This window comes from Anopheles moucheti, chromosome 3 (assembly GCF_943734755.1).
Source record: "Anopheles moucheti chromosome 3, idAnoMoucSN_F20_07, whole genome shotgun sequence".
Classification (NCBI taxonomy): domain Eukaryota; kingdom Metazoa; phylum Arthropoda; class Insecta; order Diptera; family Culicidae; genus Anopheles; species Anopheles moucheti.
The window spans coordinates 52415183-52441611 of record NC_069141.1 but is presented as its reverse complement, the minus strand read 5'-3'; the positions used below and the strand labels follow the sequence as shown (position 1 = coordinate 52441611).

Sequence of the window (26429 nt, the reverse complement as noted above, 5' to 3'; positions counted from 1 at the left end):
AGTTAACATATCAGTGTAATAAGGATTGTCTAATGTGCTGTACAATAAATTTTCATTTCATTTAAGCGAGTATGAATACTGCTTTGAACATTTTTGCTACCATCTATTAATTTATATGCTCGATTATCGGTTAATCAGACATCTTATCTCCATATTTGTTGTTAAAAAACGTCAAACACATTCCATAATGTAAAATTTACAAATTACGGCAGAAATTATTCAAGACCATCAAAACAATTCGTTCACTCTCGGTGTGCCCGTTATACCAAGTACGATTTCGGTTTTTTTTCTATATTTAATAAAACCTCAATATGTCATGTTTTGAAGAAATGAGGAAATGAAATTTATTTACACAGATAAGATCACAGTGGTAGTCGAAGATGATGGTAAAAGATCACAATGTTCTGATTTCTCAATGATGTTGGTTAAGCTTAGCATAGCTGCTGGCATGTCCATGACCGTGTCCACCGTACGAGTGTCCACCCTCATGGTGTCCGTACACTTCCGGGTGATGAGCATGACCCACTCGCTTCACATGAGCCTGGAAGCCGTTGTGCTTGTCGGACGAGTACTCGACCACTCGCTCAGTTCCGTCGGCCTCATGCAGAGTGTAGGCTCCCTTGACGACATCTCCATCCCGATGTTCCCACTGGCTCTTGTGATCACCGGTGTGGGGATCCTTCACTCCATACTCGAACTTGTAGCTGGGATGCGAATGGTAGTCATGATGTTCATGACCGTATCCGAAAACGGCGACGGCCATGGCGAGAATCAGAGCAATCTGTAATAAAACGATGATAAAATGTTAAAGCTAAATTGTGCTCAGCACACCGTGTCCTAACCGAACTTACCTTGATCATTTTGTTTTGAATGGTTTGGTTTAAGCTGCAACTGTGTCTATCGAGCGCTAGTCGAGTACTGATGTCAAGTTGTCTCGCGAGCGTAGGTTTTATACTCGAGCGGTGACCATTGTTGAGATACGACTACGCTCACCCAAAAACCGAATTGTGGTTGATAATTTCCTCTTTGCGCAGCCACCTTGCTTGCTTGAGGGAAAACTCACCGCACCCACCCAATGACGGGTGACGAAATCGTTAAATTAGCTGCACTTTCCTGCTCCAACGATGTGGACACGCAGCACGAGCTAGCAAGGTTATACGAGCAGGCGAGCCGACGATCACACCGTGCATTTACCGGCTTTTGACGGTTTGGTAAGGGACTTGCAAATTTGAGTAGCGATAAATGGGAAACTAAAAAAAAAAACACACACTTAAAAGCATTGGATTAGTGGAAATGTTGAGAGTTTAGAATGAATGGCCAGTTCGAAATAGAGCAGTTTGCGAAAATAAGAAATGATTTTGCAGGTATTAGTTAAGACATCGCTCGGACATGTTTGATCTCTCACTTCCTGTTCGTGGTACGTCCGAAAAGGAGGTCGATTGATTACGAACATGTGAAAACGCATCTGCTAACGTGCATCGATTGTGAGTTTTAGCTCGAATTGAAGGAATTGGTAATTAGGTAGATTGCTGCTTATTCGACCGTTAAATCAAAACACGTGTACGGCAAGGGCTCAAGCAACCCCGCATCGAGTGTGTATATGTATTGATGTATTGCATAGTCGTGGTGGGAGAGGCTTCACTAAAGGTTTCTTGTTTTCGGACAGGTCTACGGCACGTGCCACTACTTTTCAATTTTCTGACTGTAATGATGTTTATGATTTGTTTGAAAATAAAATGCAATAACAAATTAGAGCGTTGTGGGGTTAACTGGGGATGGGGAGTGATTATGATCAACCTAAACTTATGCTATAAATGTGAATGAAATGTTGACCACAAACATCACATCTTCTTCAAATTCTTGAGAACTAACAACGCATCTACATAACAATGTTTTGCAAAGTAGGAGGTGAACCGAAACAGGTCAAAATGGAAAATATAACTTTATTTTACATTTCAGATCATTTTTATTGCTGCTGTGGTAGCATTGGTTGCTGCAGCCAAATACGAACATCATGACTACCATTCGCATCCCAGCTACAAGTTCGAGTATGGCGTCAAGGATCCCCACACCGGTGACCACAAGAGCCAGTGGGAACATCGGGATGGAGATGTCGTCAAGGGAGCCTACACCCTGCACGAGGCCGACGGAACTGAGCGTGTGGTCGAGTACTCGTCCGACAAGCACAACGGCTTCCAGGCTCATGTGAAGCGCGTTGGACATGCCCATCACCCGGAGGTGTACGGACACCATGAGAGTGGACACTCCTCCAGTGGACATGGTCATGGACATGCCAGCAGCTACTCCAACGGAAACCTGTACCAGCATCACCATTAAGAAGAACCCTTCACGGTGTCGTTAAAGTTCCTAGTTATGCGATTGGAATAAAATAGAATTATTTGTATGTCGATTTGTAACTTTCTTATGTCGGATCTTTTTCCTATTCTATATGACTGTTTATAAAACTGTTCGATTGCAGGTAATATTGTCTTCTAAGAATAAGTAACCGTATTTAAATGTTTATTTTTTGTATTGGTCGATTATGATCATACAGTCATAACTCCTTAGCATTCTTTAATTTTTATGTAAATTATAGCATTGAACACCCTTAGAATATAGTTCGAATGCATACTTTCTTCAGTAAGCAGGTCAGCTTCAGTATACTTATTCAATATTGATATAGTAAACTTGTGTGGATGAGGATTCCGAACTCATGCCTCACCAGGAAGATGCTCGCCAGCGACTCGTTCGACACGAGACGCAGAGGAGCGCAGCGAGTTCGTTGGCTGGATCAAGAGGAACAGGATCTGTCGGAGATCGGGTGCAGCCAAGGGTGGAGGAGAGCAGCAAGGAGGACTGAGTTTCCTTGACGCGGATAGGTGACCTGGCCATGTCAGCACGATGTGTACAACTGTGAACGGTCCGAGTAGAAGAGAAAACGATTGTCAACTTAATGTTCTTGGTTTGGTTTTAAGAGATTAATGATTTCAATGAACGCAGGAAAATTTTCCGTAGTGTTTTGTTTTGGTATTTTATATCAGGTATTTGGTATTCATTACGAGCGACAATGTGCCTGAAATATTCACTTAAGAGTGTTAGTTGTTTTGAAAATCTGTCAATGGTTGTTTTTACAGAAGTAGGCATGCTGGAATGCTGGCGAAGGGTTCGCTTTTTCGGACGAATAACTGTTCATAAGGCATAAATCACACGTGATGCAACTAGACCGGGTGTAGTATTAACGGGTAAAGAATATAATGCAAATACATTATGAACATCTTTCGCTGCTAAGTCCATCGGCGATATACAATATTTAAAGGAGGAATCTTCTTTGGCATTCAATGAAGAAATATCGTTAAAGAAAGTTTTCCTCTCCAGCCTTTGAAGTTTCTACGGAATTGGATAGTACGTGTTCTGGTAGGATGGTTTATGGTACAATTTGGCGTGTGAGACAAACCTGGAGTCGGAGAGATTGAACTGACTCCCTAATTAAAACTTTGTGGTCTGCCCTGTTTTGAGTCGGACGTTTAAATTTGGTCCAATACGATGTCAGTTCTCAAGGATTGCAGGAATATGATAACTATGCAACATCTTTTAAAAACTTTAGTTTTACTGGTGCTAGTAGACTACAAAAAACTGAGAAAGGACACAAAAATAACACTTTTAGAAACCACGAGGAAACCCTTGATACTGCTTTCAAATACCGAGGCAAACCTCAAAACTTGGTTCGACAAATTTAAAAGATAATTACTCAAAAACTTGAGAAAGCTTTGAGAACTTTCTAAAAACTTTTCCGAGGGTCTATAGAAAAAACTGTACAATCTATGGAAAATACCTAAAAAATGTATCGAGAACTGAGGAAAATTAATAAAAAAAAACCACACCGAGCAAACAGCTGACTCCGGTCGTAAAAGTCGTAAAAGTATTCGAAGTTGAATCGTCTTTTTGGCTTTTTTTCGGAGTCGGAGTGTATTCATAGAACTATTGCAGATCTCCCATCACTACATCAAACACTATGAACATCTCTATTTTCCAGGTCTTAGCTCGTTTTGGTAAATGTTATGTTGAATTATTCTGCGAAGAAAACTTCATATTTGTGCCCTCATACGAGTTTGTTTATGGATGAGTCAAAACGGTTTTATGATGTTCAATACTGTTTTCACTTGAGAAGGTTCGCGATACAAAATAACTACGAATATCTAGATTGTGATGGTGTCTTTTATTTTCTTTAAAATCTTTATACTGTTTTATTGTTATTTCTGTGATAAGTTTTTAATCGGGGAGGCCCGATGGCATGATGGTAGTAGAGCCGGTCTTCACACGAACGGACCGGTCCAAAATTCCATCCGGACCAATCCCCCGTAGCAAGGACTGACTATCCGGCTACGTGGTACAATAAGTCGATACGGTCGATCTAACGAAAAAAAAGATAAGTTTTAAGTTAAACATTAAATCATACGACTTTGCTCTGGATTCAGTACGCAAATTCACTAATATAGATGGAAACATTTCAACGATTCTTGTACAGAGTACAATGCATTGTCCGCTGCACTTGACAATGGTGGGTCACCGTTTGATCTTATTCTATGATGGATTGAAACGGGTTCTACAAAAATATGATTTTTACAATGCAGAAAAAAGAAAATGATTTTCATTTTATTCGTCGAGCAGTTCCTTTAATTTCCACGCCCACATGCAAGGTCAACCTATAGCTTGCTAACCATAACCCAACGAAAGGCATACACGCATTCATGCCCTACTCCTTTCGAATCATATTTAAGCGAGCATATGCAACCCAAATGCTAACAGTCGATCACCAGCCGTCGCTCCATCTGCATTCAGCAAACCCACAAGCCAAAGAAAAATTCCCAAAATGATGAAGATCACAGTGGCCGCCCTCGCCCTTCTGGCCGTCGCAGTTGCTGCTTACGAGCACGAGGACTACCATTCGCATCCCAGCTACAAGTTCGAGTATGGTGTCAAGGATCCCCACACCGGTGACCACAAGAGCCAGTGGGAGCATCGGGATGGAGATGTCGTCAAGGGAGCCTACACCCTGCACGAGGCCGACGGAACTGAGCGAGTGGTCGAGTACTCGTCCGATAAACACAACGGCTTCCAGGCTCATGTGAAGCGTGTGGGTCATGCCCATCACCCGGAAGTGTACGGACACCACGAAGGTGGACACTCGTCCAGTGGACACGGCCATGGACATGCTAGCAGCTACGCCAACGGCAACCTGTATCAGCACCATCATTAGAGAACATATCTGAACATCTGTGATCGTTCCGTACGTTAATGTCTGAAATTATGGAAAATAAAGCATAGAACACTTTATAAATATTTGTTTTTAGAAATTGGAAATTAGTAATTTAATTAGTCGTTTTATTTTGTTTTTGAAGTTGTACACCGTCCTGAAATTATTGTTACCAACCTACTTTGAATACAATAGCTATTACACTTATTGACCCTTTTAAACCCATATTCCAATGCCAAACTGCCTCCAATAATTATTTAGATTAGATGTAGATTATTTCTATGTTCATTGATTGATTGGTCATTGAAAATTGATGTTAATTAGTCCTGCACAAGAAACCGTCCGGCTGATATTTGGTACCGCTTCTAAAGTGCGAGAAACGGGTGCCGTTATCACTGTGATAAAGATTCGTAAAATCTTGGGCAGCTAAACAAAAATTCAGAGACATGAAAGCAAACTGTTTACTTTATGCTGAATTTAGGTTATTTCGGTTGTGCTTATAAATGATTCTACTTTCTCGTGGGATTGATGATCCACTTCCTCATATGATGTAGAAGTTTCCAACATTTAATTTAACTTCATTTATTTTTTTTTTAACCTTTACTCATTGACAGCTATTTCTTTCTTTTTCTATATCGAACTTTTCTTTTGGTGTTAGTTTTTTTTTAAGGTTCAATGTTACTTGGTGCGTAAAACTCACTATTTTTGGAGTGAAAAAATTGTTTTTCAACTCAAATTTCTCTGACTTTTATTTGTGTTGCCCTTAAATCGCTTGCAATAACATATACATTTTTTCCCGATTCCAGTTTTCGCATTGGTGCAGATTTTCTTGCATCCATCGTCCTTAGTTTTTAATAATTCATGGATAACCAGCACTATGTTTAAATATATATATATTTATGTTATTATTAAAACTGATGTTGTCATTAAAATTATATTATATTTTTAATAGTTTCTTGATGCGTTCTGCATGCGTATAGCCATAATTCCTTATTGTAGTCCGCTTGAACACATTGGATTCAAAATGCAATTCTGGCTTTCTTTAACTTTATTTTTACATCTAGTCAGATAGTTAATCCTGTGTACGGTGCATTTTCCAGCTTGAGGATTTGGGACCTTTTTCTGACCGAATAGTCGGCCCTTACTATGGGATACAGATTTGATGGCTGAAAGCAGAAAAGGTGTATATGCCTTTTTTTTCTTTTCTTCAGGAACGGCCAGGCCTAAGGCCTGCTTACAACTAAGGGTAACTTAATCTATTGTACAATTCACATTCGTTTGAAGACATTTCCTTCTCCAAACAGTGAAAGGTCACGTGTCTTTTCATATGAAATTGACACTTGTACCACATGAATTTCCTATAATTTTATAAATAAAATAAAATAAATTTGATACGCTTCTCCTTTATCCGCACAACCCCAAGAGATCCAGGATTGCATTCCAATGATTTATCTTGCGATACATATCGTGTGAGAAGTTTTATACCCTTATCTACCCGTATGTAGATAGCCAATTCTGCGCATGGCGGATTAGTGAATTTTTGTACCGGTTCTGTTGTGTTAAGAAAGGCACCCCTACCGAATACATCTATCAATTTTTTATTGAACTATATCCATTTTTTCAAGACTGTCTTAGGAGCGATGAATCTATTGACGTTTAATGCACGGTATTTAAGAAATCGATTTTACTATATATATTTCAAACACTGATTATTTAAAATATTTTGCATGTTCAATTCTTTTCACGCAAGGTCAACCGATAGTTTGCCAACTATAGCCCAGCGAAAGGCATACACGCATTCGCGCCCTACTCCTTCCCAATCATATTTAAGCGAGCATATGCAACACAAATGCTAACAGTCGATCACCAGCCGTCGCTCCATCTGCATTCAGCAAACCTACAAGCCAAAGAAAAATTCCCAAAATGATGAAGATCACAGTAGCCGCCCTCGCCCTTCTGGCCGTCGCAGTTGCTGCCTACGAGCACGAGGACTACCATTCGCATCCCAGCTACAAGTTCGAGTATGGCGTCAAGGATCCCCACACCGGTGACCACAAGAGCCAGTGGGAACATCGGGATGGAGATGTCGTCAAGGGAGCCTACACCCTGCACGAGGCCGACGGAACTGAGCGAGTGGTCGAGTACTCGTCCGACAAGCACAACGGCTTCCAGGCTCATGTGAAGCGTGTGGGTCATGCCCATCACCCGGAAGTGTACGGACACCATGAGAGTGGACACTCCTCCAGTGGACACGGCCATGGACATGCTAGCAGCTACGCCAACGGCAACCTGTATCAGCATCATCATTAGAGAACATTTCTGAACATCTGTGATGTGTTATCGTTTGAAATCCTGGAAAATAATGCATAGAATAACTTATGACTAAATCATGTTCAGTTTTTTGCTATTTTTAGATATTTGAAATATGTCAAATGAAGGTGTAGGGATAAGAGTTATGAGAACGTGTGAGAGCGGTGTGGTTAAGCATGATGAGAACTTTGTGAGTGAAAGAATGGCTCGAGATTAAATTGGGATTCGAAGAGCAGACGCACACGAGCGGTTGACTTAGACGGAATAAAGAACAGTGAACTCTACAGAAGGTACAACGGTTTTTCATAGATTTTCATAGTTAATACAGTACATGGGAATTCTGTTTCATGTGATTTGATTCCGTTACTGCCGAGATGCCGTTGAGTTGTTTGAAATGAAAAACAGACCACAAGACGAAATCGTGTTTTGTTTTGCCATATCCTGTAGGAACCATTTTTCGTCATGGGACACACAATAATTGGTCTTGAACTGAATTGCTCTATTAACACTATTTCAAACATGTACAAAATGAAGGCGGCTCCATTACCTCGTACCTCGTAAACACCGCAGATCGTGGATCGGATCTAATCTGAAATTGCGAAGAAATACTAATAGGCTGGCGCTGTGTGGTGCTGTATTGTTAGCGGGGTCGGTCTTTACACAACAAAGCGGAGGTAAAATCCCATCCGGACCAAAAACTACTATTAGACTACAAGTTAAAACAACTCGATTCGCAAATGTCGAGATGATATATTTCGTTTCAAATGAAACCATCATTTTGTTGAAGTATTTTTTATGGCACCATGTCATAAAATTATGCTTTAACGAGTTTTAATTGCGTGCTGCAAAATAATTTAAAATTCTAACGAAAAAGGTACATAAAAAGGCTATGTGAGAAAATGCATAAGCACTGCATCAATATTGTCAAGAAACACGATATATTTAAACAATATAAAAGTTCAACATCAATTTATAAAAAAAACTCAAGTTGAACAGAACAAACGATCAGAACAAAGTGTCACATGCTACAGGACCTCCGTATGCTGCAAAAAATCGCAGCACATACCTCCATACCACATAATTTAGGATAGAATGTAGTAGAAAAGGAAAGTAGAATAATCAACATCATCTCACTGTGTTTGCGTACATGTTCAAAAGTTATGAGATATAGTTAGTATATAAAATAAATTAGTCTCAATTAATTAACTTTATGGGAAAATGACTCGTATTACAATCGAAAATTCCTTTATCTCTCAACCTAGTACTAAATAGGATCTCATCAGGGTACGCTGCTCTCAACCGAACGCTTCTTGGCTGTTTTCTAACTGTGAGTTATTGTGTGATGCAATTGATCGTTAATCGTGTAATGAGAATTTCCCGAATCTCTAGGTATAGCCAACATCTTTTGGGCAGAACCCTACTTTTTTTACAGCTAACGGGCAAGCAGAGTAATTCACAAGTCAAGCCTTCGCTGAACGTGATTGGTCGTTAAATACTCATTTTACTCAGTTAATGATAGCAGTAAGTCAAAACTAATATCTAAATAAACCAAATCTAAATCTAAAACTAATCTTCATAACTAAAAATGGATAAATGAGGCTCTTTTTATCGTGCCTTTCTCCTTAAAATATAATCTGCGCCAGTGTAAGTTCAGCACCAGGTGGTTTTAAATGTTTTACAAGTCTACTGAACTAACGTTACGATTTAACGTCAAATTAAATGAAACGTCGTTTAACAAACCCAGATTATTCTACCAAAAAAGCACGTTACTAAGAAAATTGGCCAAATGACAAATAGTTTAAAAGTGGATCAGTTATTTTATTGAATGTACAATACACTCACGCACGATCTGCTTACAACACGGTAGCCGAACCACAATGAGAGGCATACACGCATTCATGCCCTACTCCTTTCGAATCATATTTAAGCGAGCATATGCAACCCAAATGCTAACAGTCGATCACCAGCCGTCGCTCCATCTGCATTCAGCAAACCTACAAGCCAAAGAAAAATTCCCAAAATGATGAAGATCACAGTAGCCGCCCTCGCCCTTCTGGCCGTCGCAGTTGCTGCCTACGAGCACGAGGACTACCATTCGCATCCCAGCTACAAGTTCGAGTATGGCGTCAAGGATCCCCATACCGGTGACCACAAGAGCCAGTGGGAACATCGGGATGGAGATGTCGTCAAGGGAGCCTACACCCTGCACGAGGCCGACGGAACTGAGCGAGTGGTCGAGTACTCGTCCGACAAGCACAACGGCTTCCAGGCTCATGTGAAGCGTGTGGGTCATGCTCATCATCCGGAAGTGTACGGACACCATGAGAGCGGACACTCGTCCAGTGGACACGGTCATGGACATGCCAGCAGCTACGCCAACGGCAACCTGTATCAGCACCATCATTAAAAATTACATGTTATCGTTGTCTAAGCTTTTCTTTGAATTAAAAGCAAATAAATGAGTGATTGCTATTTAAATTGATGTTGTTCTTTTATTTTATTCCTTTTATCGTATCAATAACATTTTCATTGGAATGTTATGATTGGACATTATTGGACCTGATTTTGAAAATTTAGCCATATGATCATATGAGCCTTACAATGCGGATACGACACTCGGCCTCTGGGGGAAACAGTTTGCATTTTGGTTTACCATGAAAAGAAATACATTGGTTTTATTTCGTGTTCGGGGATCTTACGTTTGTTGTAAATAGCAGCGAAATAGGATATTCCCAAAACGTTTCTTTGCACCGGATATCGAATCTGCGGCTCGGAAAAGACAGTTTGTTCAAGTTAGGATTAAGATTAGTTGCTAACTCGGGGCTTAAATGCGAGCCAAAAAAACAGCCAAAAACAGGTCATACAACTTGACATTTACAACTTCACATATGAAAAGCTATCTGATAGTCATGCTGTTAAAATTTAATTTGTGCTCAGCCCGTATTACTAAATACCTCTAGATCTGGCAAGATTGAAATCAAAAACATGTTTGAAGCACAGATGTAGACTCTTTGACCCATGATCGGTTTCACCCTGTAGTGTGTTACGAAGAATTTGGTATTTCTTTTTGTTGAAGGTTAAACATTGATCACATTACGCCAAAATATACAAATCATTGTCATTTTTAACGAGTGTTTTTGTATTCTCAATATTGTAAATATTATAATTTAAATCATGGATTAATTGGCATTTTAAATAACATCATATGTTTAGTACCAAATCTAGGCTAAACAGTAAATGTAATGTTATATTATTCAAAATTTTTAATACTAAAATTGGTTTTTTTATTCTTATCAAAATGGCCAAGCTTTTATTCTACTAAATGTATATCAATCACACGGAAATATTTTATGCATATCAACACATTGCTAGCTCACTGCTCTAGTCTACATGAATTGCGTGTAGTGTTGATCGAACATTGACGAAACTGCTATAGCTAAATCAAGAAACGTGCAAGGGTAGCGCTGAAGGGTGAGCAAACCAATAAATGATCTCATGCCGAAACGCGGAATGAAAATCAGAAAGTGAGCGCTTAATGTTGCTGCAGGAAAAGTATTGGCCAGAAACCAACACCAGCAGCCTATAGGCACACGTGGTTTTAGGTTGATTTCGTGTTAATTCTATGCAAGGCTGTGCGTACTGCGTTGCATCACAAAACGTGTGGTTTAGTAAGAGTGACCAAGTTTAGGGAGAGCCGTGGGTGGTATTTAAGAACAGGTAACTACACCAGAAGGCAACAGTTCATCGGTATAGTTTATACCTCACGGATACCTTCTTTGCAAAGCGTAAAGTAAAAATAACTGAATAAGCGATGAAGATCACAGTTGCCGCCCTCGCCCTTCTGGCCGTCGCAGTTGCTGCTTACGAGCACGAGGACTACCATTCGCATCCCAGCTACAAGTTCGAGTATGGAGTGAAGGATCCCCACACTGGTGACCACAAGAGCCAGTGGGAGCATCGGGATGGAGATGTCGTCAAGGGAGCCTACACCCTGCACGAGGCCGACGGAACTGAGCGAGTGGTCGAGTACTCGTCCGACAAGCACAACGGCTTCCAGGCTCATGTGAAGCGCGTCGGACATGCCCATCACCCGGAAGTGTACGGACACCATGAGGGTGGACACTCGTCCAGTGGACACGGTCATGGACATGCCAGCAGCTACGCCAACGGAAACCTGTATCAGCATCACCATTAAGAAGAACCCTTCACGGTGTCGTTAAAGTTCCTAGTTATGCGATTGGAATAAAATAGAATTATTTGTATGTCGATTTGTAACTTTCTTATGTCGGATCTTTTTCCTATTCTATATGACTGTTTATAAAACTGTTCGATTGCAGGTAATATTGTCTTCTAAGAATAAGTAACCGTATTTAAATGTTTATTTTTTGTATTGGTCGATTATGATCATACAGTCATAACTCCTTAGCATTCTTCAATTTTTATGTAAATTGTAGGATTGAACAGCCTTAGAATACAGTTCGAATGCATACTTTTTTCAGTAAGTAGGTCAGCTTCAGTATACTTATTCAATATTGATATAGTAAACTTGTGTGGATGAGGATTCCGAACTCATGCCTCATCAGGAAGGTTCTCACCAGCGACTCGCTCGACACGAGGTGCAGAGGAGCGCAGCGAGTTCGTTGGCTGGTTCAAGAGGAGCAGGATCTGTCGGAAATCGGGTGCAGCTAGGGGTGGAGGAGAGCAGTCCAGGACTGAGTTTCCTGAACACGGATAGGTGATCTGGCCATGTCAGCACGATGTGCACAACTGTGAACGGGCAGAGCAAAGTAGAGAAAAAGATTGTTAACTTACCGTTTTTTATAATGATTTTAAGAGATTAAGGAATTCAATGAACGCTGCAAAATTTTCCGTAGTGTTTTGTTTACCGATCTATATTCATGCCAGGTACTCAGGTATTTGGTATTCATTCCAAAAGGCGACAAAATGCCTAAAATATTCGCTTAAGAGTGTTGATTGTTTTGAAAGTATGTCAATTGTTACGGAAGTAGGCATGCTGCCAATGCTGGCGGAAGGTTCGCATCTTCCGACGAATAATTGTTCATAACGCAGTAGCAACCCGACCGGGTGTAGTGTTATGTAGTATATGTAGTTAAGACTTTATGAGAATCCATTATAAACATCTTTCGCTGCTAAGTCCATCGGCGATATACAATTTCTAAAGCAGGCACCATTCATTCATTGAAGAAATAACGTCAAACTTAACGTGGTATACTGTAAGCTTGAGATATTGAAGGAGGTTTTCCTCTCCAGCCTTTGAAGTTTCTACGGAATTGGGTAGTACGTGTTCCGGCAGGATGGTTTATGGTACAATTTGGCGTGTGAGACAAACCTGGAGTCGGAGAGATGGAACTGATTCCCTAATTAAAACTTTGTGGTCTGCCCTGTTTTGAGTCGGACGTTTAAATTTGGTCCAATACGATGTCAGTTCTCAAGGATTGCAGGAATATGATAACTATGCAACATCCTATGAAAACTTTAGTTTTACTGGTGCTAGTAGACTACAAAAACTGAGAAAACACAAAAAATAACACTTTTAGAAACCACGTGGAAACCCTTGATACTGCTTTCAAATACTGAGGCAAACCTCAAAACTTGGTTCGAAAAATTTAAAAGATAATTACTCAAAAACTTGAGAAAGCTTTGAGAACCTTCTCAAAACTTCTCCGAGGGTCTATAGAAAAAACTGTACAATCTATGGAAAATACCTAAAAATGTATCGAGAACTGAGGAAAATTAATTTAAAAAAACCACACCGAGCAAACAGTTGACTCCGGAGTCAAGTCGTAAAAGTATTCGAAGTTGAATCGTCTTTTTGGCTTATTTTCGGAGTCGAAGTGTATTCATGAATCTATTGCAGATCTCCCATCACTACATCAAACACTATGAACATCTCTATTTTCCAGATCTTAGCTTGTTTTGGTAAATGTTATGTTGAATTACTCTGCGAAGAAAACTTTATATTTGTGCCCTCATACGAGTTTGTTTATGGATGAGTCAAAACGGTTTTATGATGTTCAATACTGTTTTCACTTGAGAAGGTTCGCGATACAAAATAACTACGAATATCTAGATTGTGATGGTGTCTTTTATTTTCTTTAAAATCTTTATACTGTTTTATTGTTATTTCTGTGATAAGTTTTTAATCGGGGAGGCCCGATGGCATGATGGTAGTAGAGCCGGTCTTCACACGAACGGACCGGTCCAAAATTCCATCCGGACCAATCCCCCGTAGCAAGGACTGACTATCCGGCTACGTGGTACAATAAGTCGATACGGTCGATCTAACGAAAAAAAAGATAAGTTTTAAGTTAAACATTAAATCATACGACTTTGCTCTGGATTCAGTACGCAAATTCACTAATATAGATGGAAACATTTCAACGATTCTTGTACAGAGTACAATGCATTGTCCGCTGCACTTGACAATGGTGGGTCACCGTTTGATCTTATTCTATGATGGATTGAAACGGGTTCTACAAAAATATGATTTTTACAATGCAGAAAAAAGAAAATGATTTTCATTTTATTCGTCGAGCAGTTCCTTTAATTTCCACGCCCACATGCAAGGTCAACCTATAGCTTGCTAACCATAACCCAACGAAAGGCATACACGCATTCATGCCCTACTCCTTTCGAATCATATTTAAGCGAGCATATGCAACCCAAATGCTAACAGTCGATCACCAGCCGTCGTTCCATCTGCATTCAGCAAACCCACAAGCCAAAGAAAAATTCCCAAAATGATGAAGATCACAGTAGCCGCCCTCGCCCTTCTGGCCGTCGCAGTTGCTGCTTACGAGCACGAGGACTACCATTCGCATCCCAGCTACAAGTTCGAGTATGGCGTCAAGGATCCCCACACCGGTGACCACAAGAGCCAGTGGGAACATCGGGATGGAGATGTCGTCAAGGGAGCCTACACCCTGCACGAGGCCGACGGAACTGAGCGAGTGGTCGAGTACTCGTCCGACAAGCACAACGGCTTCCAGGCTCATGTGAAGCGTGTGGGTCATGCCCATCACCCGGAAGTGTACGGACACCATGAGGGTGGACAGTCGTACGGTGGATACGGCCATGGACATGCCAGCAGCTACGCCAACGGAAACCTGTATCAGCATCATCATTGAATAGGATTAGTGCGATTTGAATAAAAGCTCCTACGAATTATTTTAATTCAAATCAAGTTTCTGAATTGATATCTTGCAACGTTTGTGGATTGTTATTCTTCTTCTTGGCGTTAGGATCTGCTAGACTAGAGGTCAAGACTGTCATAACTGATTGACTCATCTTATGTTTTCTACGCAACCGAACAGTCAGTCCTAGCTACAGGGCAGTGGTCCAAATAAGTGTTGTGTCTTCCCCTATCCAAACCGCTATATTTCTGTAGAAACTACACCAAAATTCGTAATGTGTTCTAAACACCAACTTATTGAGTTTAGGTGTAAAGAGTCGTACCAATACCAATACCAAAAACCAAAATTGTTAAACAAAAGCTGTAAATGAATTTGTACTTCTACCATTGCTACTACAACTACTACTACTGCAGCTACTACTACTAGTGCTGTCGTGCAAGACACGTGTTGCCGGTGTTCAATTTCACCAAAACCATGAAATAGCTCATCGTGTTTCATTTAGATACTTTACCGTCAACAAAATGCTACTGTTTTTAATGAATTTTCCATATTTAATGACTGACCTATGATTATAATTTAATTTTAAACAATCAATTTCAAACTCTCAGATTTCACAGCTAAGCAAGAAATATTCTTTCATTGTTTGTACTTCATTAACAGATATAGTACTATATATGAGATTAATGATAGTACACAATCATTTGTCATTTGGGAACTTACTTTACACCGAAGCTATACTTGACCAGTCATTCAGGTTTCATTGAGCTTCTAACAGAGCATCGTTTTTGGTGTTCACAGCAATGGATGCATGACTTTTGCATACGTATGTGCTTTCGTTACAACAACCAGGACTTATCGACTTCTGTTACCACGTAGTTGGATGATCAGTCCTAGCTACGGAGGATCGGTACGGATGGGCTTTTGTCTCGATCCTGTCGTGTGAAGAATGACACCGCACCGCGCCAAATATCTGTTCTATTGAAGGCAAAGTAAATAAAAGTAATAAACGCTAGTAGCACTAGATATTTCAGGAGTTGAAAAGGTGTTACTGGTTTCAAGTATCGTCATAATTTTGAGAAATATTTGACTTTGCTATTTTCGAAACTGTAATTTGTACAATGTAGTTATTATGAATTGTGATTACATTTAAAATAAATGTATTCATGCTATATATGTAAATGTAGTGCATTAATTAATTGATTTGCATCACTTTGCTGGTATGGTTTGAAATTGACCACAAAACCAGCCAATGCTCTGAGTTATGCACTGACGATGGAAGATTGTATGTTCAGTTAGTCCCGAGATACACTATTATAACGGACCACTTTTATAGCGATAAAAATCCGCGTATCTCGAATTTCCGCGGAAGTTGAATCCTGATACAATTTCGTTTATGCTTCAAAGTCACAGAGTCGACTTTCTTCTGTGAACTTAATTTATTTGGCGAATCATTTGATTTTTATAAAGAATATATTAAAAAAAGTTAAAAACAAAAGTTTTGTGTTCTACAGAATAATATTTTCGAATAATTTTACACCTTTTTGCTTTGATTTTGTGCTATAAACTAGCTCAGTTGTCAAATTTCCAAAAACCGCGATTCGGAGATATCCGCGTATAAAAGGCACCGCGTATCTCGGGGACTGCCTGTATTTGAATTATCATATTGAAGGTTTGAGTATACAACTTCTTACGAGCCAAACTTGTGACTTGTAACTGGTTTATTGCCGTTTTAAACAACTCTTATTATATAAACATACCTAATACAGAATGAACACGTCTTTCGAACTGTAGGATAAAGACTAATGAACTTTCTACACGTCTTACATTTTATCAATGGTTTTTTACCACGAATGATTCCTTATGGAACATATGCTCCATGTGCAGCAATTAGTTATTAGTACATTTAAATTTATTTTAAATTCTACATAAAAACCGAACGGATGGTGAAAATAAATAATCGTAAGAGTCAATGAACGAAATTGTGGAGTTCGTTTCACATGTCGTGCATTTCCTTTAATTTCCACGCCCACTTGCAAGGTCAACCTATAGCTTGCCAACCATAACCCAACGAAAGGCATACACGCATTCACGCCCTACTCCTTTCGAATCATATTTAAGCGAGCATATGCAACCCAAATGCTAACAGTCGATCACCAGCCGTCGTTCCATCTGCATTCAGCAAACCCACAAGCCAAAGAAAAATTCCCAAAATGATGAAGATCACAGTAGCCGCCCTCGCCCTTCTGGCCGTCGCAGTTGCTGCTTACGAGCACGAGGACTACCATTCGCATCCCAGCTACAAGTTCGAGTATGGCGTCAAGGATCCGCACACCGGTGACCACAAGAGCCAGTGGGAACATCGGGATGGAGATGTCGTCAAGGGAGCCTACACCCTGCACGAGGCCGACGGAACTGAGCGAGTGGTCGAGTACTCGTCCGACAAGCACAACGGCTTCCAGGCTCATGTGAAGCGAGTGGGTCATGCCCATCACCCGGAAGTGTACGGACACCATGAGAGTGGACACTCCTCCAGTGGACATGGTCATGGACATGCCAGCAGCTACGCCAACGGCAACCTGTATCAGCACCATCATTGAATGTTCATTGAACCACCTTACGAATTGAATGTTACGAGTTGATGTAGCGATTGAAAGTGTAAAAAATATGAATTAAAAGTTTTTTAATTAAATTGCTTTGTTTTCGGTAGATGTTTTCTGTTCAGTAGTTTGGGTTTTTTTCTCGATATCTTTTGTGATTGGTAACATTCATCAAAAATTGTTAAATAATAGGAGAGTGAATAATTCATAATATTTTATTTTCTTTTTTAATTCATGATCACTACTGTAATTTTACCCGTTATGCAGCAATTGGAAAGCCGGACAATATGTTTTTTTCTTTTCTGTAACAACGGAATGAGTTTCTTTTTATGTAGTTCTGGTAGTTTCTTACAGGCAGTAAACTGATAAATAGCGCAAACCCTTGAGCATTAGCTGACATGTTTCGAGATGGACAATCTAAAAGGCGTTCTTGAACGTTGTTGCGACATATCTGTTTATTAACAACAGATGCAGTTATTCTAAAAAGTTACAGTCTAGTTTCTGGGCGGGTTACAAAAATGCGTCACTATATTAGCACAATATATAAAATTAAACCTTTTCTTCGTTCACTGGTCTCTTTTATCAACTTTGGACGGCCCTTGTCAACCAATGACCCTTGACACAACGTCTACTTTGTAACGAACAACTCCATTTCAAATCCACTACGAACAACACCGTCAAATGGTTCTGTCACTGGCTTGAATCGAACCGTTGATGTTTGACACCAGTTCTATTGCCACTGATTTCATCATATTGAATAGCTATTTTCGGTAAATATTGCTTTAAAAATATTCCTTCAATCATCAAAAATTTCCTAGCGATTTCTCGGAAACAGGAAATCTAAAACCTTTGATTCCTGAACTTCCTGAATATTTTCTGAACAGATTCCTGAAACGATTCGTGAATTCCTAGAAAGATTTTTTGTAACTGTAAATCTTAAACATGCTACTTCCACTATTGGAACATGCTACATTTTTTGGTACCTGTACGGGCACTGTGTTCAAAAACAACAATAATACGTGTATTTAATACCATAACTTTTAGCAATCATTAGTTGTGTCAAGATCATACAAATCATAACACAATAAGGGCTTGTCGATAAGTAGCCAGCGAATGTAGCCGTCTTACTCAAAATATCTTTATATCTTTATCTTTCTTATATATACCAGATATCGTTGGGTGCACATATGAGATAACGCCATTAAAGTAATTAGGAGCAGCTTAAATAAAAACGGATTCATTTGAAAACAGCGTGGCTGATGAACGCATTAACCAGTTGTGTTGCTTTATATTTTTTGCTTCTGCTGCTGACATGATGCAAATGACGAAGGTGTGTCAATAGTAAACAATATATTCGATCCTACCAAACGATGCAAATGGCGCAATGAACTCGAAAAGCCCACAAATCAACCTTGCCTTCATAATTCACACGAAACCGTCAAAGCAAAAACTGAAAGCCGCACATTTTCCACACCACCTAGGGGCACGCTAAAGTGGTGGCCAAAGGAATTTGAAGTTCAAGCGATTTTACGCTTCACTATTTCCTGAAATAGCCAGACTAACTTACTCTCAGCGACGCTCGATTTTCACACGACTATAGTGTACGTGTGCATGTGAGTTATGGTGGCGTGTGCGTATGGAAAAGTGGCACATTTCTTGTTGAACGGCATTCGAGCCACTGGTCTGGCAACATGTACTAAATTTTGCTGTTGCATAATTGAATAATCAAGTCAAATAAACTGTTTAAAATAAAAATTAACAAAGATAAATTGAATTTTTTATAGTACTTGTGAATGCTGTTTTCAACAACTTAAAAAAATTAACTAAAATGCTCTAACAAAATTAACTAAATTAACTAACGCTAAGTGGCGAATTGTTTAGAATCAATGTGTAGATAAATAAGTGAAAATGAATCGCACTGGCAAAACTGTAAATAATGGCAATAAACATTTTCATGTTTATGCATGATTCAGCCATAAAATGGCAATCTGTCGATGGTTGGGGTGAAACATTTTCATTATGAATATCAGATTTCTTTGCCTTGTGGGTTTGATTAATGTAGATGAAGCGATGGTTAATGATCGACTATATGATGGGTTAAAAATGGTTGCAGAAGGTGTTAAAGTGAAGTTCTGGTTTTAAAGTTTTGCTGTAAAGTTCCAAACTTGTGTCGAACAAGGTTTGCTTAATCTTATTTTTGGTGATTTTAAATAATAATTTAATTGATTTTGTGATAATCAAAACTACGTGCAAATTTTGTTCTATACAAAAACGTACGAAAAATTTAAAAGTTAACATTCTTTAAAACTATCGGAAAGAATTATGAAAATAATTCGCGGCATACACAAGCAGAAACTGTTATTTCGTTATTAAAAACTGTACCATTAGAAATGGTTAATAAAAAACCAAATTAGTTTTACATATCGTTCATCAGGTTTTATTTTGTTTGTCCCTAAATCTCTAATAATTTCAGTGATGGTATTGGTGGAGGTTTCCGTTGGCGTAGCTGCTGGCATGTCCGTGACCGTGTCCACTGGAGGAGTGTCCACTCTCATGGTGTCCGTACACTTCCGGGTGATGGGCATGACCCACACGCTTCACATGAGCCTGGAAGCCGTTGTGCTTGTCGGACGAGTACTCGACCACTCGCTCAGTTCCGTCGGCCTCGTGCAGGGTGTAGGCTCCCTTGACGACGTCGCCATCCCGATGCTCCCACTGGCTCTTGTGGTCACCGGTGTGGGGATCCTTCACTCCATACTCGAACTTGTAGCTGGGATGCGAATGGTAGTCCTCGTGCTCGTAAGCAGCAACTGCGACGGCCAGAAGGGCGAGGGCGGCAACTGTGATCTTCATCATTTTGGGAATTTTTCTTTGGCTTGTGGGTTTGCTGAATGCAGATGGAACGACGGCTGGTGATCGACTGTTAGCATTTGTGTTGCATATGCTCGCTTAAATATAATTCGAAAGGAGTAGGGCGTGAATGCATGTATGCCTTTCGTTGGGTTATGGTTGGCAAGTTATAGGTTGACCTTGCATGTAGGCGTGGAAATTAAAGGAAATGCACGGCATATGAAACGAACTCCACAAATTCGTCCATTGACTCGTTCGATCGTTTATTTTCACACCCTTTCGGCTTTTATGTAGAATATGAAATAAATTTAAATGTACTAATAACTAATTGGTCCACATGAGGTATATGTTCCATAAGGAATCATTTGTAGTTATACGTTGATAAAATGTAAGACGTGTAGAAAGTTCATTCTACTATATCCTACAGTTCGAAACATGTGTTTATTCTGAATTAGACATGTATAACAAAATAGTAGTTGTTTTAAACGGCAATAAACCAGATACAAATCACAAGTTTGGCTCGTAAGCTGTTGTATACTCAAACCAAATATATGAAAATTGAGATACTGCCAATCTTCGATCGTCAATGCGTAACTCAGAGCATTGGAAGGTTTTGTGGTTCATTTCAAACGAATTTACAAAGTGATGCGAAAGAATTTAATAATGCAATACATTTACATTTATAGCATAAATACATTTATTTCAAATGTAATCACAATTACTCCTAATAACTAAATTGTACAAATTACAGGTTCGAAAATAGTAAAGTCGAATATTTCTCAAAATTATGACGAAGCTTGAAACCAGTAACACCTTTTCAACTCCTGAAATATCTAGTGCTATGAGCGTTTATTACTTTTATTTACATTGCCTTCAATAGAACAGATATTTGGCGCGGTGCGGTGTCATTCTTCACACGACAGGATCGAGACAAAAGCCCATCCGTACCGATCCTCCGTAGCTAGGACTGATCATCCAACTACGTGGTAACAGAAGTCGATAAGTCCTGGTTGTTGTAACGAAAGCACATACGTATGCAAAAGTCATGCATCCATTGCTGTGAACACCAAAAACGATGCTCTGTTAGAAGCTCAATGAAACCTGAATGACTGGTCAAGTATAGCTTCGGTGTAAAGTAAGTTCCCAAATGACAAATGATTGTGTACTATCATTAATCTCATATATAGTACTATATCTGTTAATGAAGTACAAACAATGAAAGAATATTTCTTGCTTAGCTGTGAAATCTGAGAGTTTGAAATTGATTGTTTAAAATTAAATTATAATCATAGGTCAGTCATTAAATATGGAAAATTCATTAAAAACAGTAGCATTTTGTTGACGGTAAAGTATCTAAATGAAACACGATGAGCTATTTCATGGTTTTGGTGAAATTGAACACCGGCAACACGTGTCTTGCACGACAGCACTAGTAGTAGTAGCTGCAGTAGTAGTAGTTGTAGTAGCAATGGTAGAAGTACAAATTCATTTACAGCTTTTGTTTAACAATTTTGGTTTTTGGTATTGGTATTGGTACGACTCTTTACACCTAAACTCAATAAGTTGGTGTTTAGAACACATTACGAATTTTGGTGTAGTTTCTACAGAAATATAGCGGTTTGGATAGGGGAAGACACAACACTTATTTGGACCACTGCCCTGTAGCTAGGACTGACTGTTCGGTTGCGTAGAAAACATAAGATGAGTCAATCAGTTATGACAGTCTTGACCTCTAGTCTAGCAGATCCTAACGCCAAGAAGAAGAATAACAATCCACAAACGTTGCAAGATATCAATTCAGAAACTTGATTTGAATTAAAATAATTCGTAGGAGCTTTTATTCAAATCGCACTAATCCTATTCAATGATGATGCTGATACAGGTTTCCGTTGGCGTAGCTGCTGGCATGTCCATGGCCGTATCCACCGTACGACTGTCCACCCTCATGGTGTCCGTACACTTCCGGGTGATGAGCATGACCCACACGCTTCACATGAGCCTGGAAGCCGTTGTGCTTGTCGGACGAGTACTCGACCACTCGCTCAGTTCCGTCGGCCTCGTGCAGGGTGTAGGCTCCCTTGACGACATCGCCATCCCGATGCTCCCACTGGCTCTTGTGGTCACCGGTGTGGGGATCCTTCACTCCATACTCGAACTTGTAGCTGGGATGCGAATGGTAGTCCTCGTGCTCGTAAGCAGCAACTGCGACGGCCAGAAGGGCGAGGGCGGCTACTGTGATCTTCATCATTTTGGGAATTTTTCTTTGGCTTGTGGGTTTGCTGAATGCAGATGGAGCGACGGCTGGTGATCGACTGTTAGCATTTGGGTTGCATATGCTCGCTTAAATATGATTCGAAAGGAGTAGGGCATGAATGCGTGTATGCCTTTCGTTGGGTTATGGTTGGCAAGTTAAAGGTTGACCTTGCATGTGGGCGTGGAAATTAAAGGAACTGCTCGACGTATAAAAAGAAAATCATTTTCATTTTTCTGCATTGTAAAAATCATATTTTTGTAGAACCCATTTCAATCCATCATAGAATAATATCAATCTGTAACCCACCATTGTCAAGTGCAGCGGACAATTCATTGCACTGTGTACGAAAATGTACGATATTTGTAATTATTTCATATCGCGAACCTTTCTCAACCTCAAAAACAGTATTGAACATCATAAAACCGTCTTGATTCATCCATAAACAAACTCGTATGAGGGCACAAATATGAAGTTTTCTTCGCAGAATAATTCAACATTGCAATTACCAAAACGAGCTAAGACCTGGAAAATAGAGATGTTCACAGTGTTTGATGTAGTGATGGGAAATCTGCAATAGTTCTATGAATCCACTTCGACTCCGAAAACAATTAAAAAAGACGATCCAACTTCGAATACTACTAGGGCTTGACTCCGGAGTCAGCTGTTTTCCACGGTGTAGCTATTTTTTAAATTAATTTTCCAAAGTTCTCTATACCTTTTTTAGTAATTTTCCATAGATTGTACAGCATTTTCCTTTAGATTCTCGCATAAATTTAGAAATTATTTTTCTCAAGTTTTTGAGTAACTATCTTTTAAATTTGTCGAACAAAGTTTTGAGGGTTCTTAGGTATTTTAATGCAGTGTCAAGGGTTTCCACGTGGTTTCTAAAAGTGTTATTTTTTGTGTTTTCTCAGTTTTTGTAGTCTACTAGCACCAGTAAAACTAAAGTTTTCAAAAGATGTTGCATAGTTATCATATTCCTGCAATCCTTGAGAACTGACATCGTATTGGACCAAATTTAAACGTCCGACTCAAAACAGGGCAGACCACAAAGTTTTAATTAGGGAATCAGTTCCATCTCTCCGACTCCAGGTTTGCCTCACACGCCAAATTGTATCATAAACCATCCTGCCAGAACACGTACTACCCAATTCCGTAGAAACTTCAAAGGCTGGATAGGAAAACCTCCTTCAATATCTAAAGCTTACAGTATACCACGTTAAGTTTGACGTTATTTCTTCAATGAATGCCAAAGAAGATTCCTCCTTTAGATATTGTATATCGCCGATGGACTTAGCAACGAAAGATGTTCATAATGTATTTGCATAATATTCTTTAACCGTTAATACTACACCCGGTCTTGTTGCATCTCGTGTGGTTTATGCCTTATGAACAATTATTCGTCCGAAGAAGCGAACCCTTCGCCAGCATTCCAGCATGCCTACTTCTGTAAAAACAACCATTGACATATTTTCAAAACAACTAACACTCTTAAGTGAATATTTAAGGCACTTTGTCGCTCCGAATGAATACCAAATACCTGTTATAAAATACCAAAACAAAACACTACGGAAAATTTTCCAGCGTTCATCGAATTCATTAATCTCTTAAAACCATTAAAAAACATTAAGCTGACAATCGTTTTCTCTTCTACTCGGACCGTTCACCGTTGTACACATCGTGCTGACATGGACAGGTCACCTATCCGTGTCCAGGAAACTCAGTCCTGGGCTGCTCTCCTCTACTCTTAGCTGCACCCGATCTCCGACAGATCCTGCTCCTCTTGATCCAGCCAACGAACTCGCTGCGCTCCTCTGCGTCTCGTGCCGAACGAGTTGCTGGCAAGAACGTTCCTGGTGGTGCATGAGTTCGGAATCCTCATCCACACAAGTTTACTATATCAATATTGAATAAGTATACTGAAGCTGACCTGCTTACTGAAGAAAGTATGCATTCGAACTGTATTCTAAGGGTGTTCAATCCTATAATTTACATAAAAATTGAAGAATGCTAAGGAGTTATGACTGTATGATCATAATCGACCAATACAAAAAATAAACATTTAAATACGGTTACTTATTCTTACAAGACAATATTACCTTCAATCGAACAGCTTTATAAACAGTCATATAGAATAGGAAAAAGATCCGACTTAAGAAAGTTTCAAATCGACATACAAATAATTCTATTTTATTCCAATCGCATAACTAGGAACTTTAACGACACCGTGAAGGGTTCTTCTTAATGGTGATGCTGATACAGGTTTCCGTTGGCATAGCTGCTGGCATGTCCATGACCGTGTCCACTGGACGAGTGTCCACCTTCATGGTGTCCGTACACTTCCGGGTGATGGGCATGTCCGACGCGCTTCACATGAGCCTGGAAGCCGTTGTGCTTGTCGGACGTGTACTCGACCACTCGCTCAGTTCCGTCGGCCTCGTGCAGGGTGTAGGCTCCCTTGACGACATCTCCATCCCGATGCTCCCACTGGCTCTTGTGGTCACCGGTGTGGGGATCCTTGACGCCATACTCGAACTTGTAGCTGGGATGCGAATGGTAGTCCTCGTGCTCGTAAGCAGCAACTGCGACGGTCAGAAGGGCGAGGGCGGCTACTGTGATCTTCATCATTTTGGGAATTTTTCTTTGGCTTGTGGGTTTGCTGAATGCAGATGGAGCGACGGCTGGTGATCGACTGTTAGCATTTGGGTTGCATATGCTCGCTTAAATATGATTCGAAAGGAGTAGGGCATGAATGCGTGTATGCCTTTCGTTGGGTTATGGTTGGCAAGTTAAAGGTTGACCTTGCATGTGGGCGTGGAAATTAAAGGAACTGCTCGACGTATAAAAAGAAAATCATTTTCATTTTTCTGCATTGTAAAAATAATAATTTTGTAGAACCCATTTCAATCCATCATAGAATAATATCAACCGGTACCTACCATTGTCAAGTGCAGCGGACAATGCATTGTACTGTGTACGAAACTCGTTTAAATTTTCCCATCTATATTAATGAATTTGCGTACTGAATCCAGAGCAAAGTCGTGTGATTTAATGCTGAACTTAAAGCTTATCTTTTTTTTCGTTAGATCGACCGTATCGACTTATTGTACCGCGTAGCCGGATAGTCAGTCCTTGCTACGGGGGATTGGACCGGATGGAATTTTGGATCGGTACGTTCGTGTGAAGACCGGCTCCGCTACCATCATGCCACCGGGTCTCCCCGACTTAAAACTTATCACAGAAATAACAGTATTGAACATCATAAAACCGTTTTGACTCCTCCTTAAACAAACTCGTATGAGGGCACAAATATAAAGTTTTCTTCGCAGAGTAACTCAACATTGCAATTACCAAAACGAGCCAAGGTCTAGAAAATAGACATGTTTACAGTGTTTGGTGTAGTGATGGGAAATCTGCAATAGTTATATGAATCCACTCCGACTCCGATAAAGAGCCAAAAATAAAATTTAACTTGCAATACTATTACGACTTGACTCCGGAGTCAGCTGTTTTCCACGGTGTAGCTATTTTTTAAATTAATTTTCCAAAGTTCTCTATACCTTTTTTAGTAATTTTCCATAGATTGTAGAGCATTTTCCTATAGAATCTCGCATAAATTTAGAAATAGTTTTTCTCAAATTTTTGAGTAATTATCTTTTAAATTTTTCGAACCAAGTTTTGAGGTTTGCCTCGGTATTTGAAAGCAGTATCAAGGGTTTCCACGGGATTTCTAAAAGTGTTATTTTTTGTGTTTTCTCAGTTTTTGTAGTCTACTAGCACCAGTAAAACTAAAGTTTTTAAAAGATGTTGCATAGTTATCATATTCCTGCAATCCTTGAGAACTGACATCGTATTGGACCAAATTTAAACGTCCGACTCAAAACAGGGCAGACCACAAAGTTTTAATTAGGGAATCAGTTCCATCTCTCCGACTCCAGGTTTGCCTCACACGCCAAATTGTATCATAAACCATCCTGCCAGAACACGTACTACCCAATTCCGTAGAAACT

General features: G+C 39.8%; 4 protein-coding genes and 4 pseudogenes across 4 annotated transcripts; 5 read left to right on the top strand and 3 right to left on the bottom strand.

The window, feature by feature from the left end:
* Nucleotides 1-412: 412 nt before the first annotated feature.
* LOC128301812 (cuticle protein 19-like) lies at nucleotides 413-8085 on the bottom strand. The gene is made up of 2 exons (XM_053038445.1): nucleotides 8074-8085; nucleotides 413-781 (listed from the first exon to the last, which is right to left on the bottom strand). Exons 1-2 carry the CDS (start codon nucleotides 8083-8085, stop codon nucleotides 413-415), a joined length of 381 nt encoding a protein of 126 aa, XP_052894405.1.
* On the top strand, nucleotides 1890-2337 carry LOC128301811 (cuticle protein 19-like). Its single transcript, XM_053038444.1, has 2 exons — nucleotides 1890-1901; nucleotides 1960-2337. Exons 1-2 carry the CDS (start codon nucleotides 1890-1892, stop codon nucleotides 2335-2337), a joined length of 390 nt encoding a protein of 129 aa, XP_052894404.1.
* Nucleotides 8086-9441: 1356 nt separating the features above from the next.
* On the top strand, nucleotides 9442-9971 carry LOC128302813 (cuticle protein 19-like; annotated as a pseudogene).
* Nucleotides 9972-11375: 1404 nt separating this feature from the next.
* LOC128301810 (cuticle protein 19-like) lies at nucleotides 11376-11759 on the top strand. Its single transcript, XM_053038443.1, has one exon. The coding sequence runs from the start codon at nucleotides 11376-11378 to the stop codon at nucleotides 11757-11759; it is 384 nt and encodes a 127-aa protein (XP_052894403.1).
* Nucleotides 11760-12551: 792 nt separating this feature from the next.
* LOC128302812 (uncharacterized) lies at nucleotides 12552-14712 on the top strand (annotated as a pseudogene).
* A 1278-nt stretch (nucleotides 14713-15990) lies between these two features.
* LOC128302811 (uncharacterized) lies at nucleotides 15991-17315 on the top strand (annotated as a pseudogene).
* Nucleotides 17316-19616: 2301 nt separating this feature from the next.
* On the bottom strand, nucleotides 19617-20171 carry LOC128302810 (cuticle protein 19-like; annotated as a pseudogene).
* Nucleotides 20172-22026: 1855 nt separating this feature from the next.
* LOC128302809 (uncharacterized) lies at nucleotides 22027-25047 on the bottom strand. Its single transcript, XM_053039662.1, has 2 exons — nucleotides 24662-25047; nucleotides 22027-22477 (listed from the first exon to the last, which is right to left on the bottom strand). Exons 1-2 carry the CDS (start codon nucleotides 25045-25047, stop codon nucleotides 22027-22029), a joined length of 837 nt encoding a protein of 278 aa, XP_052895622.1.
* Between the last annotated feature and the right edge of the window lie 1382 nt (nucleotides 25048-26429).

Coding starts and splice junctions, on each gene's coding strand:
- LOC128301810 (XM_053038443.1), top strand. CDS start 11,376: ATGAAGATCACAGTTGCCGCCCTCGCCCTTCTGGCCGTCGCAGTTGCT.
- LOC128302809 (XM_053039662.1), bottom strand. CDS start 25,047: ATGATGAAGATCACAGTAGCCGCCCTCGCCCTTCTGACCGTCGCAGTT. Junction 22,478..24,661: donor CTGTATCAGCATCACCATTA/AGAAGAACCCTT, acceptor AAATGCTAACAG/TCGATCACCAGCCGTCGCTC.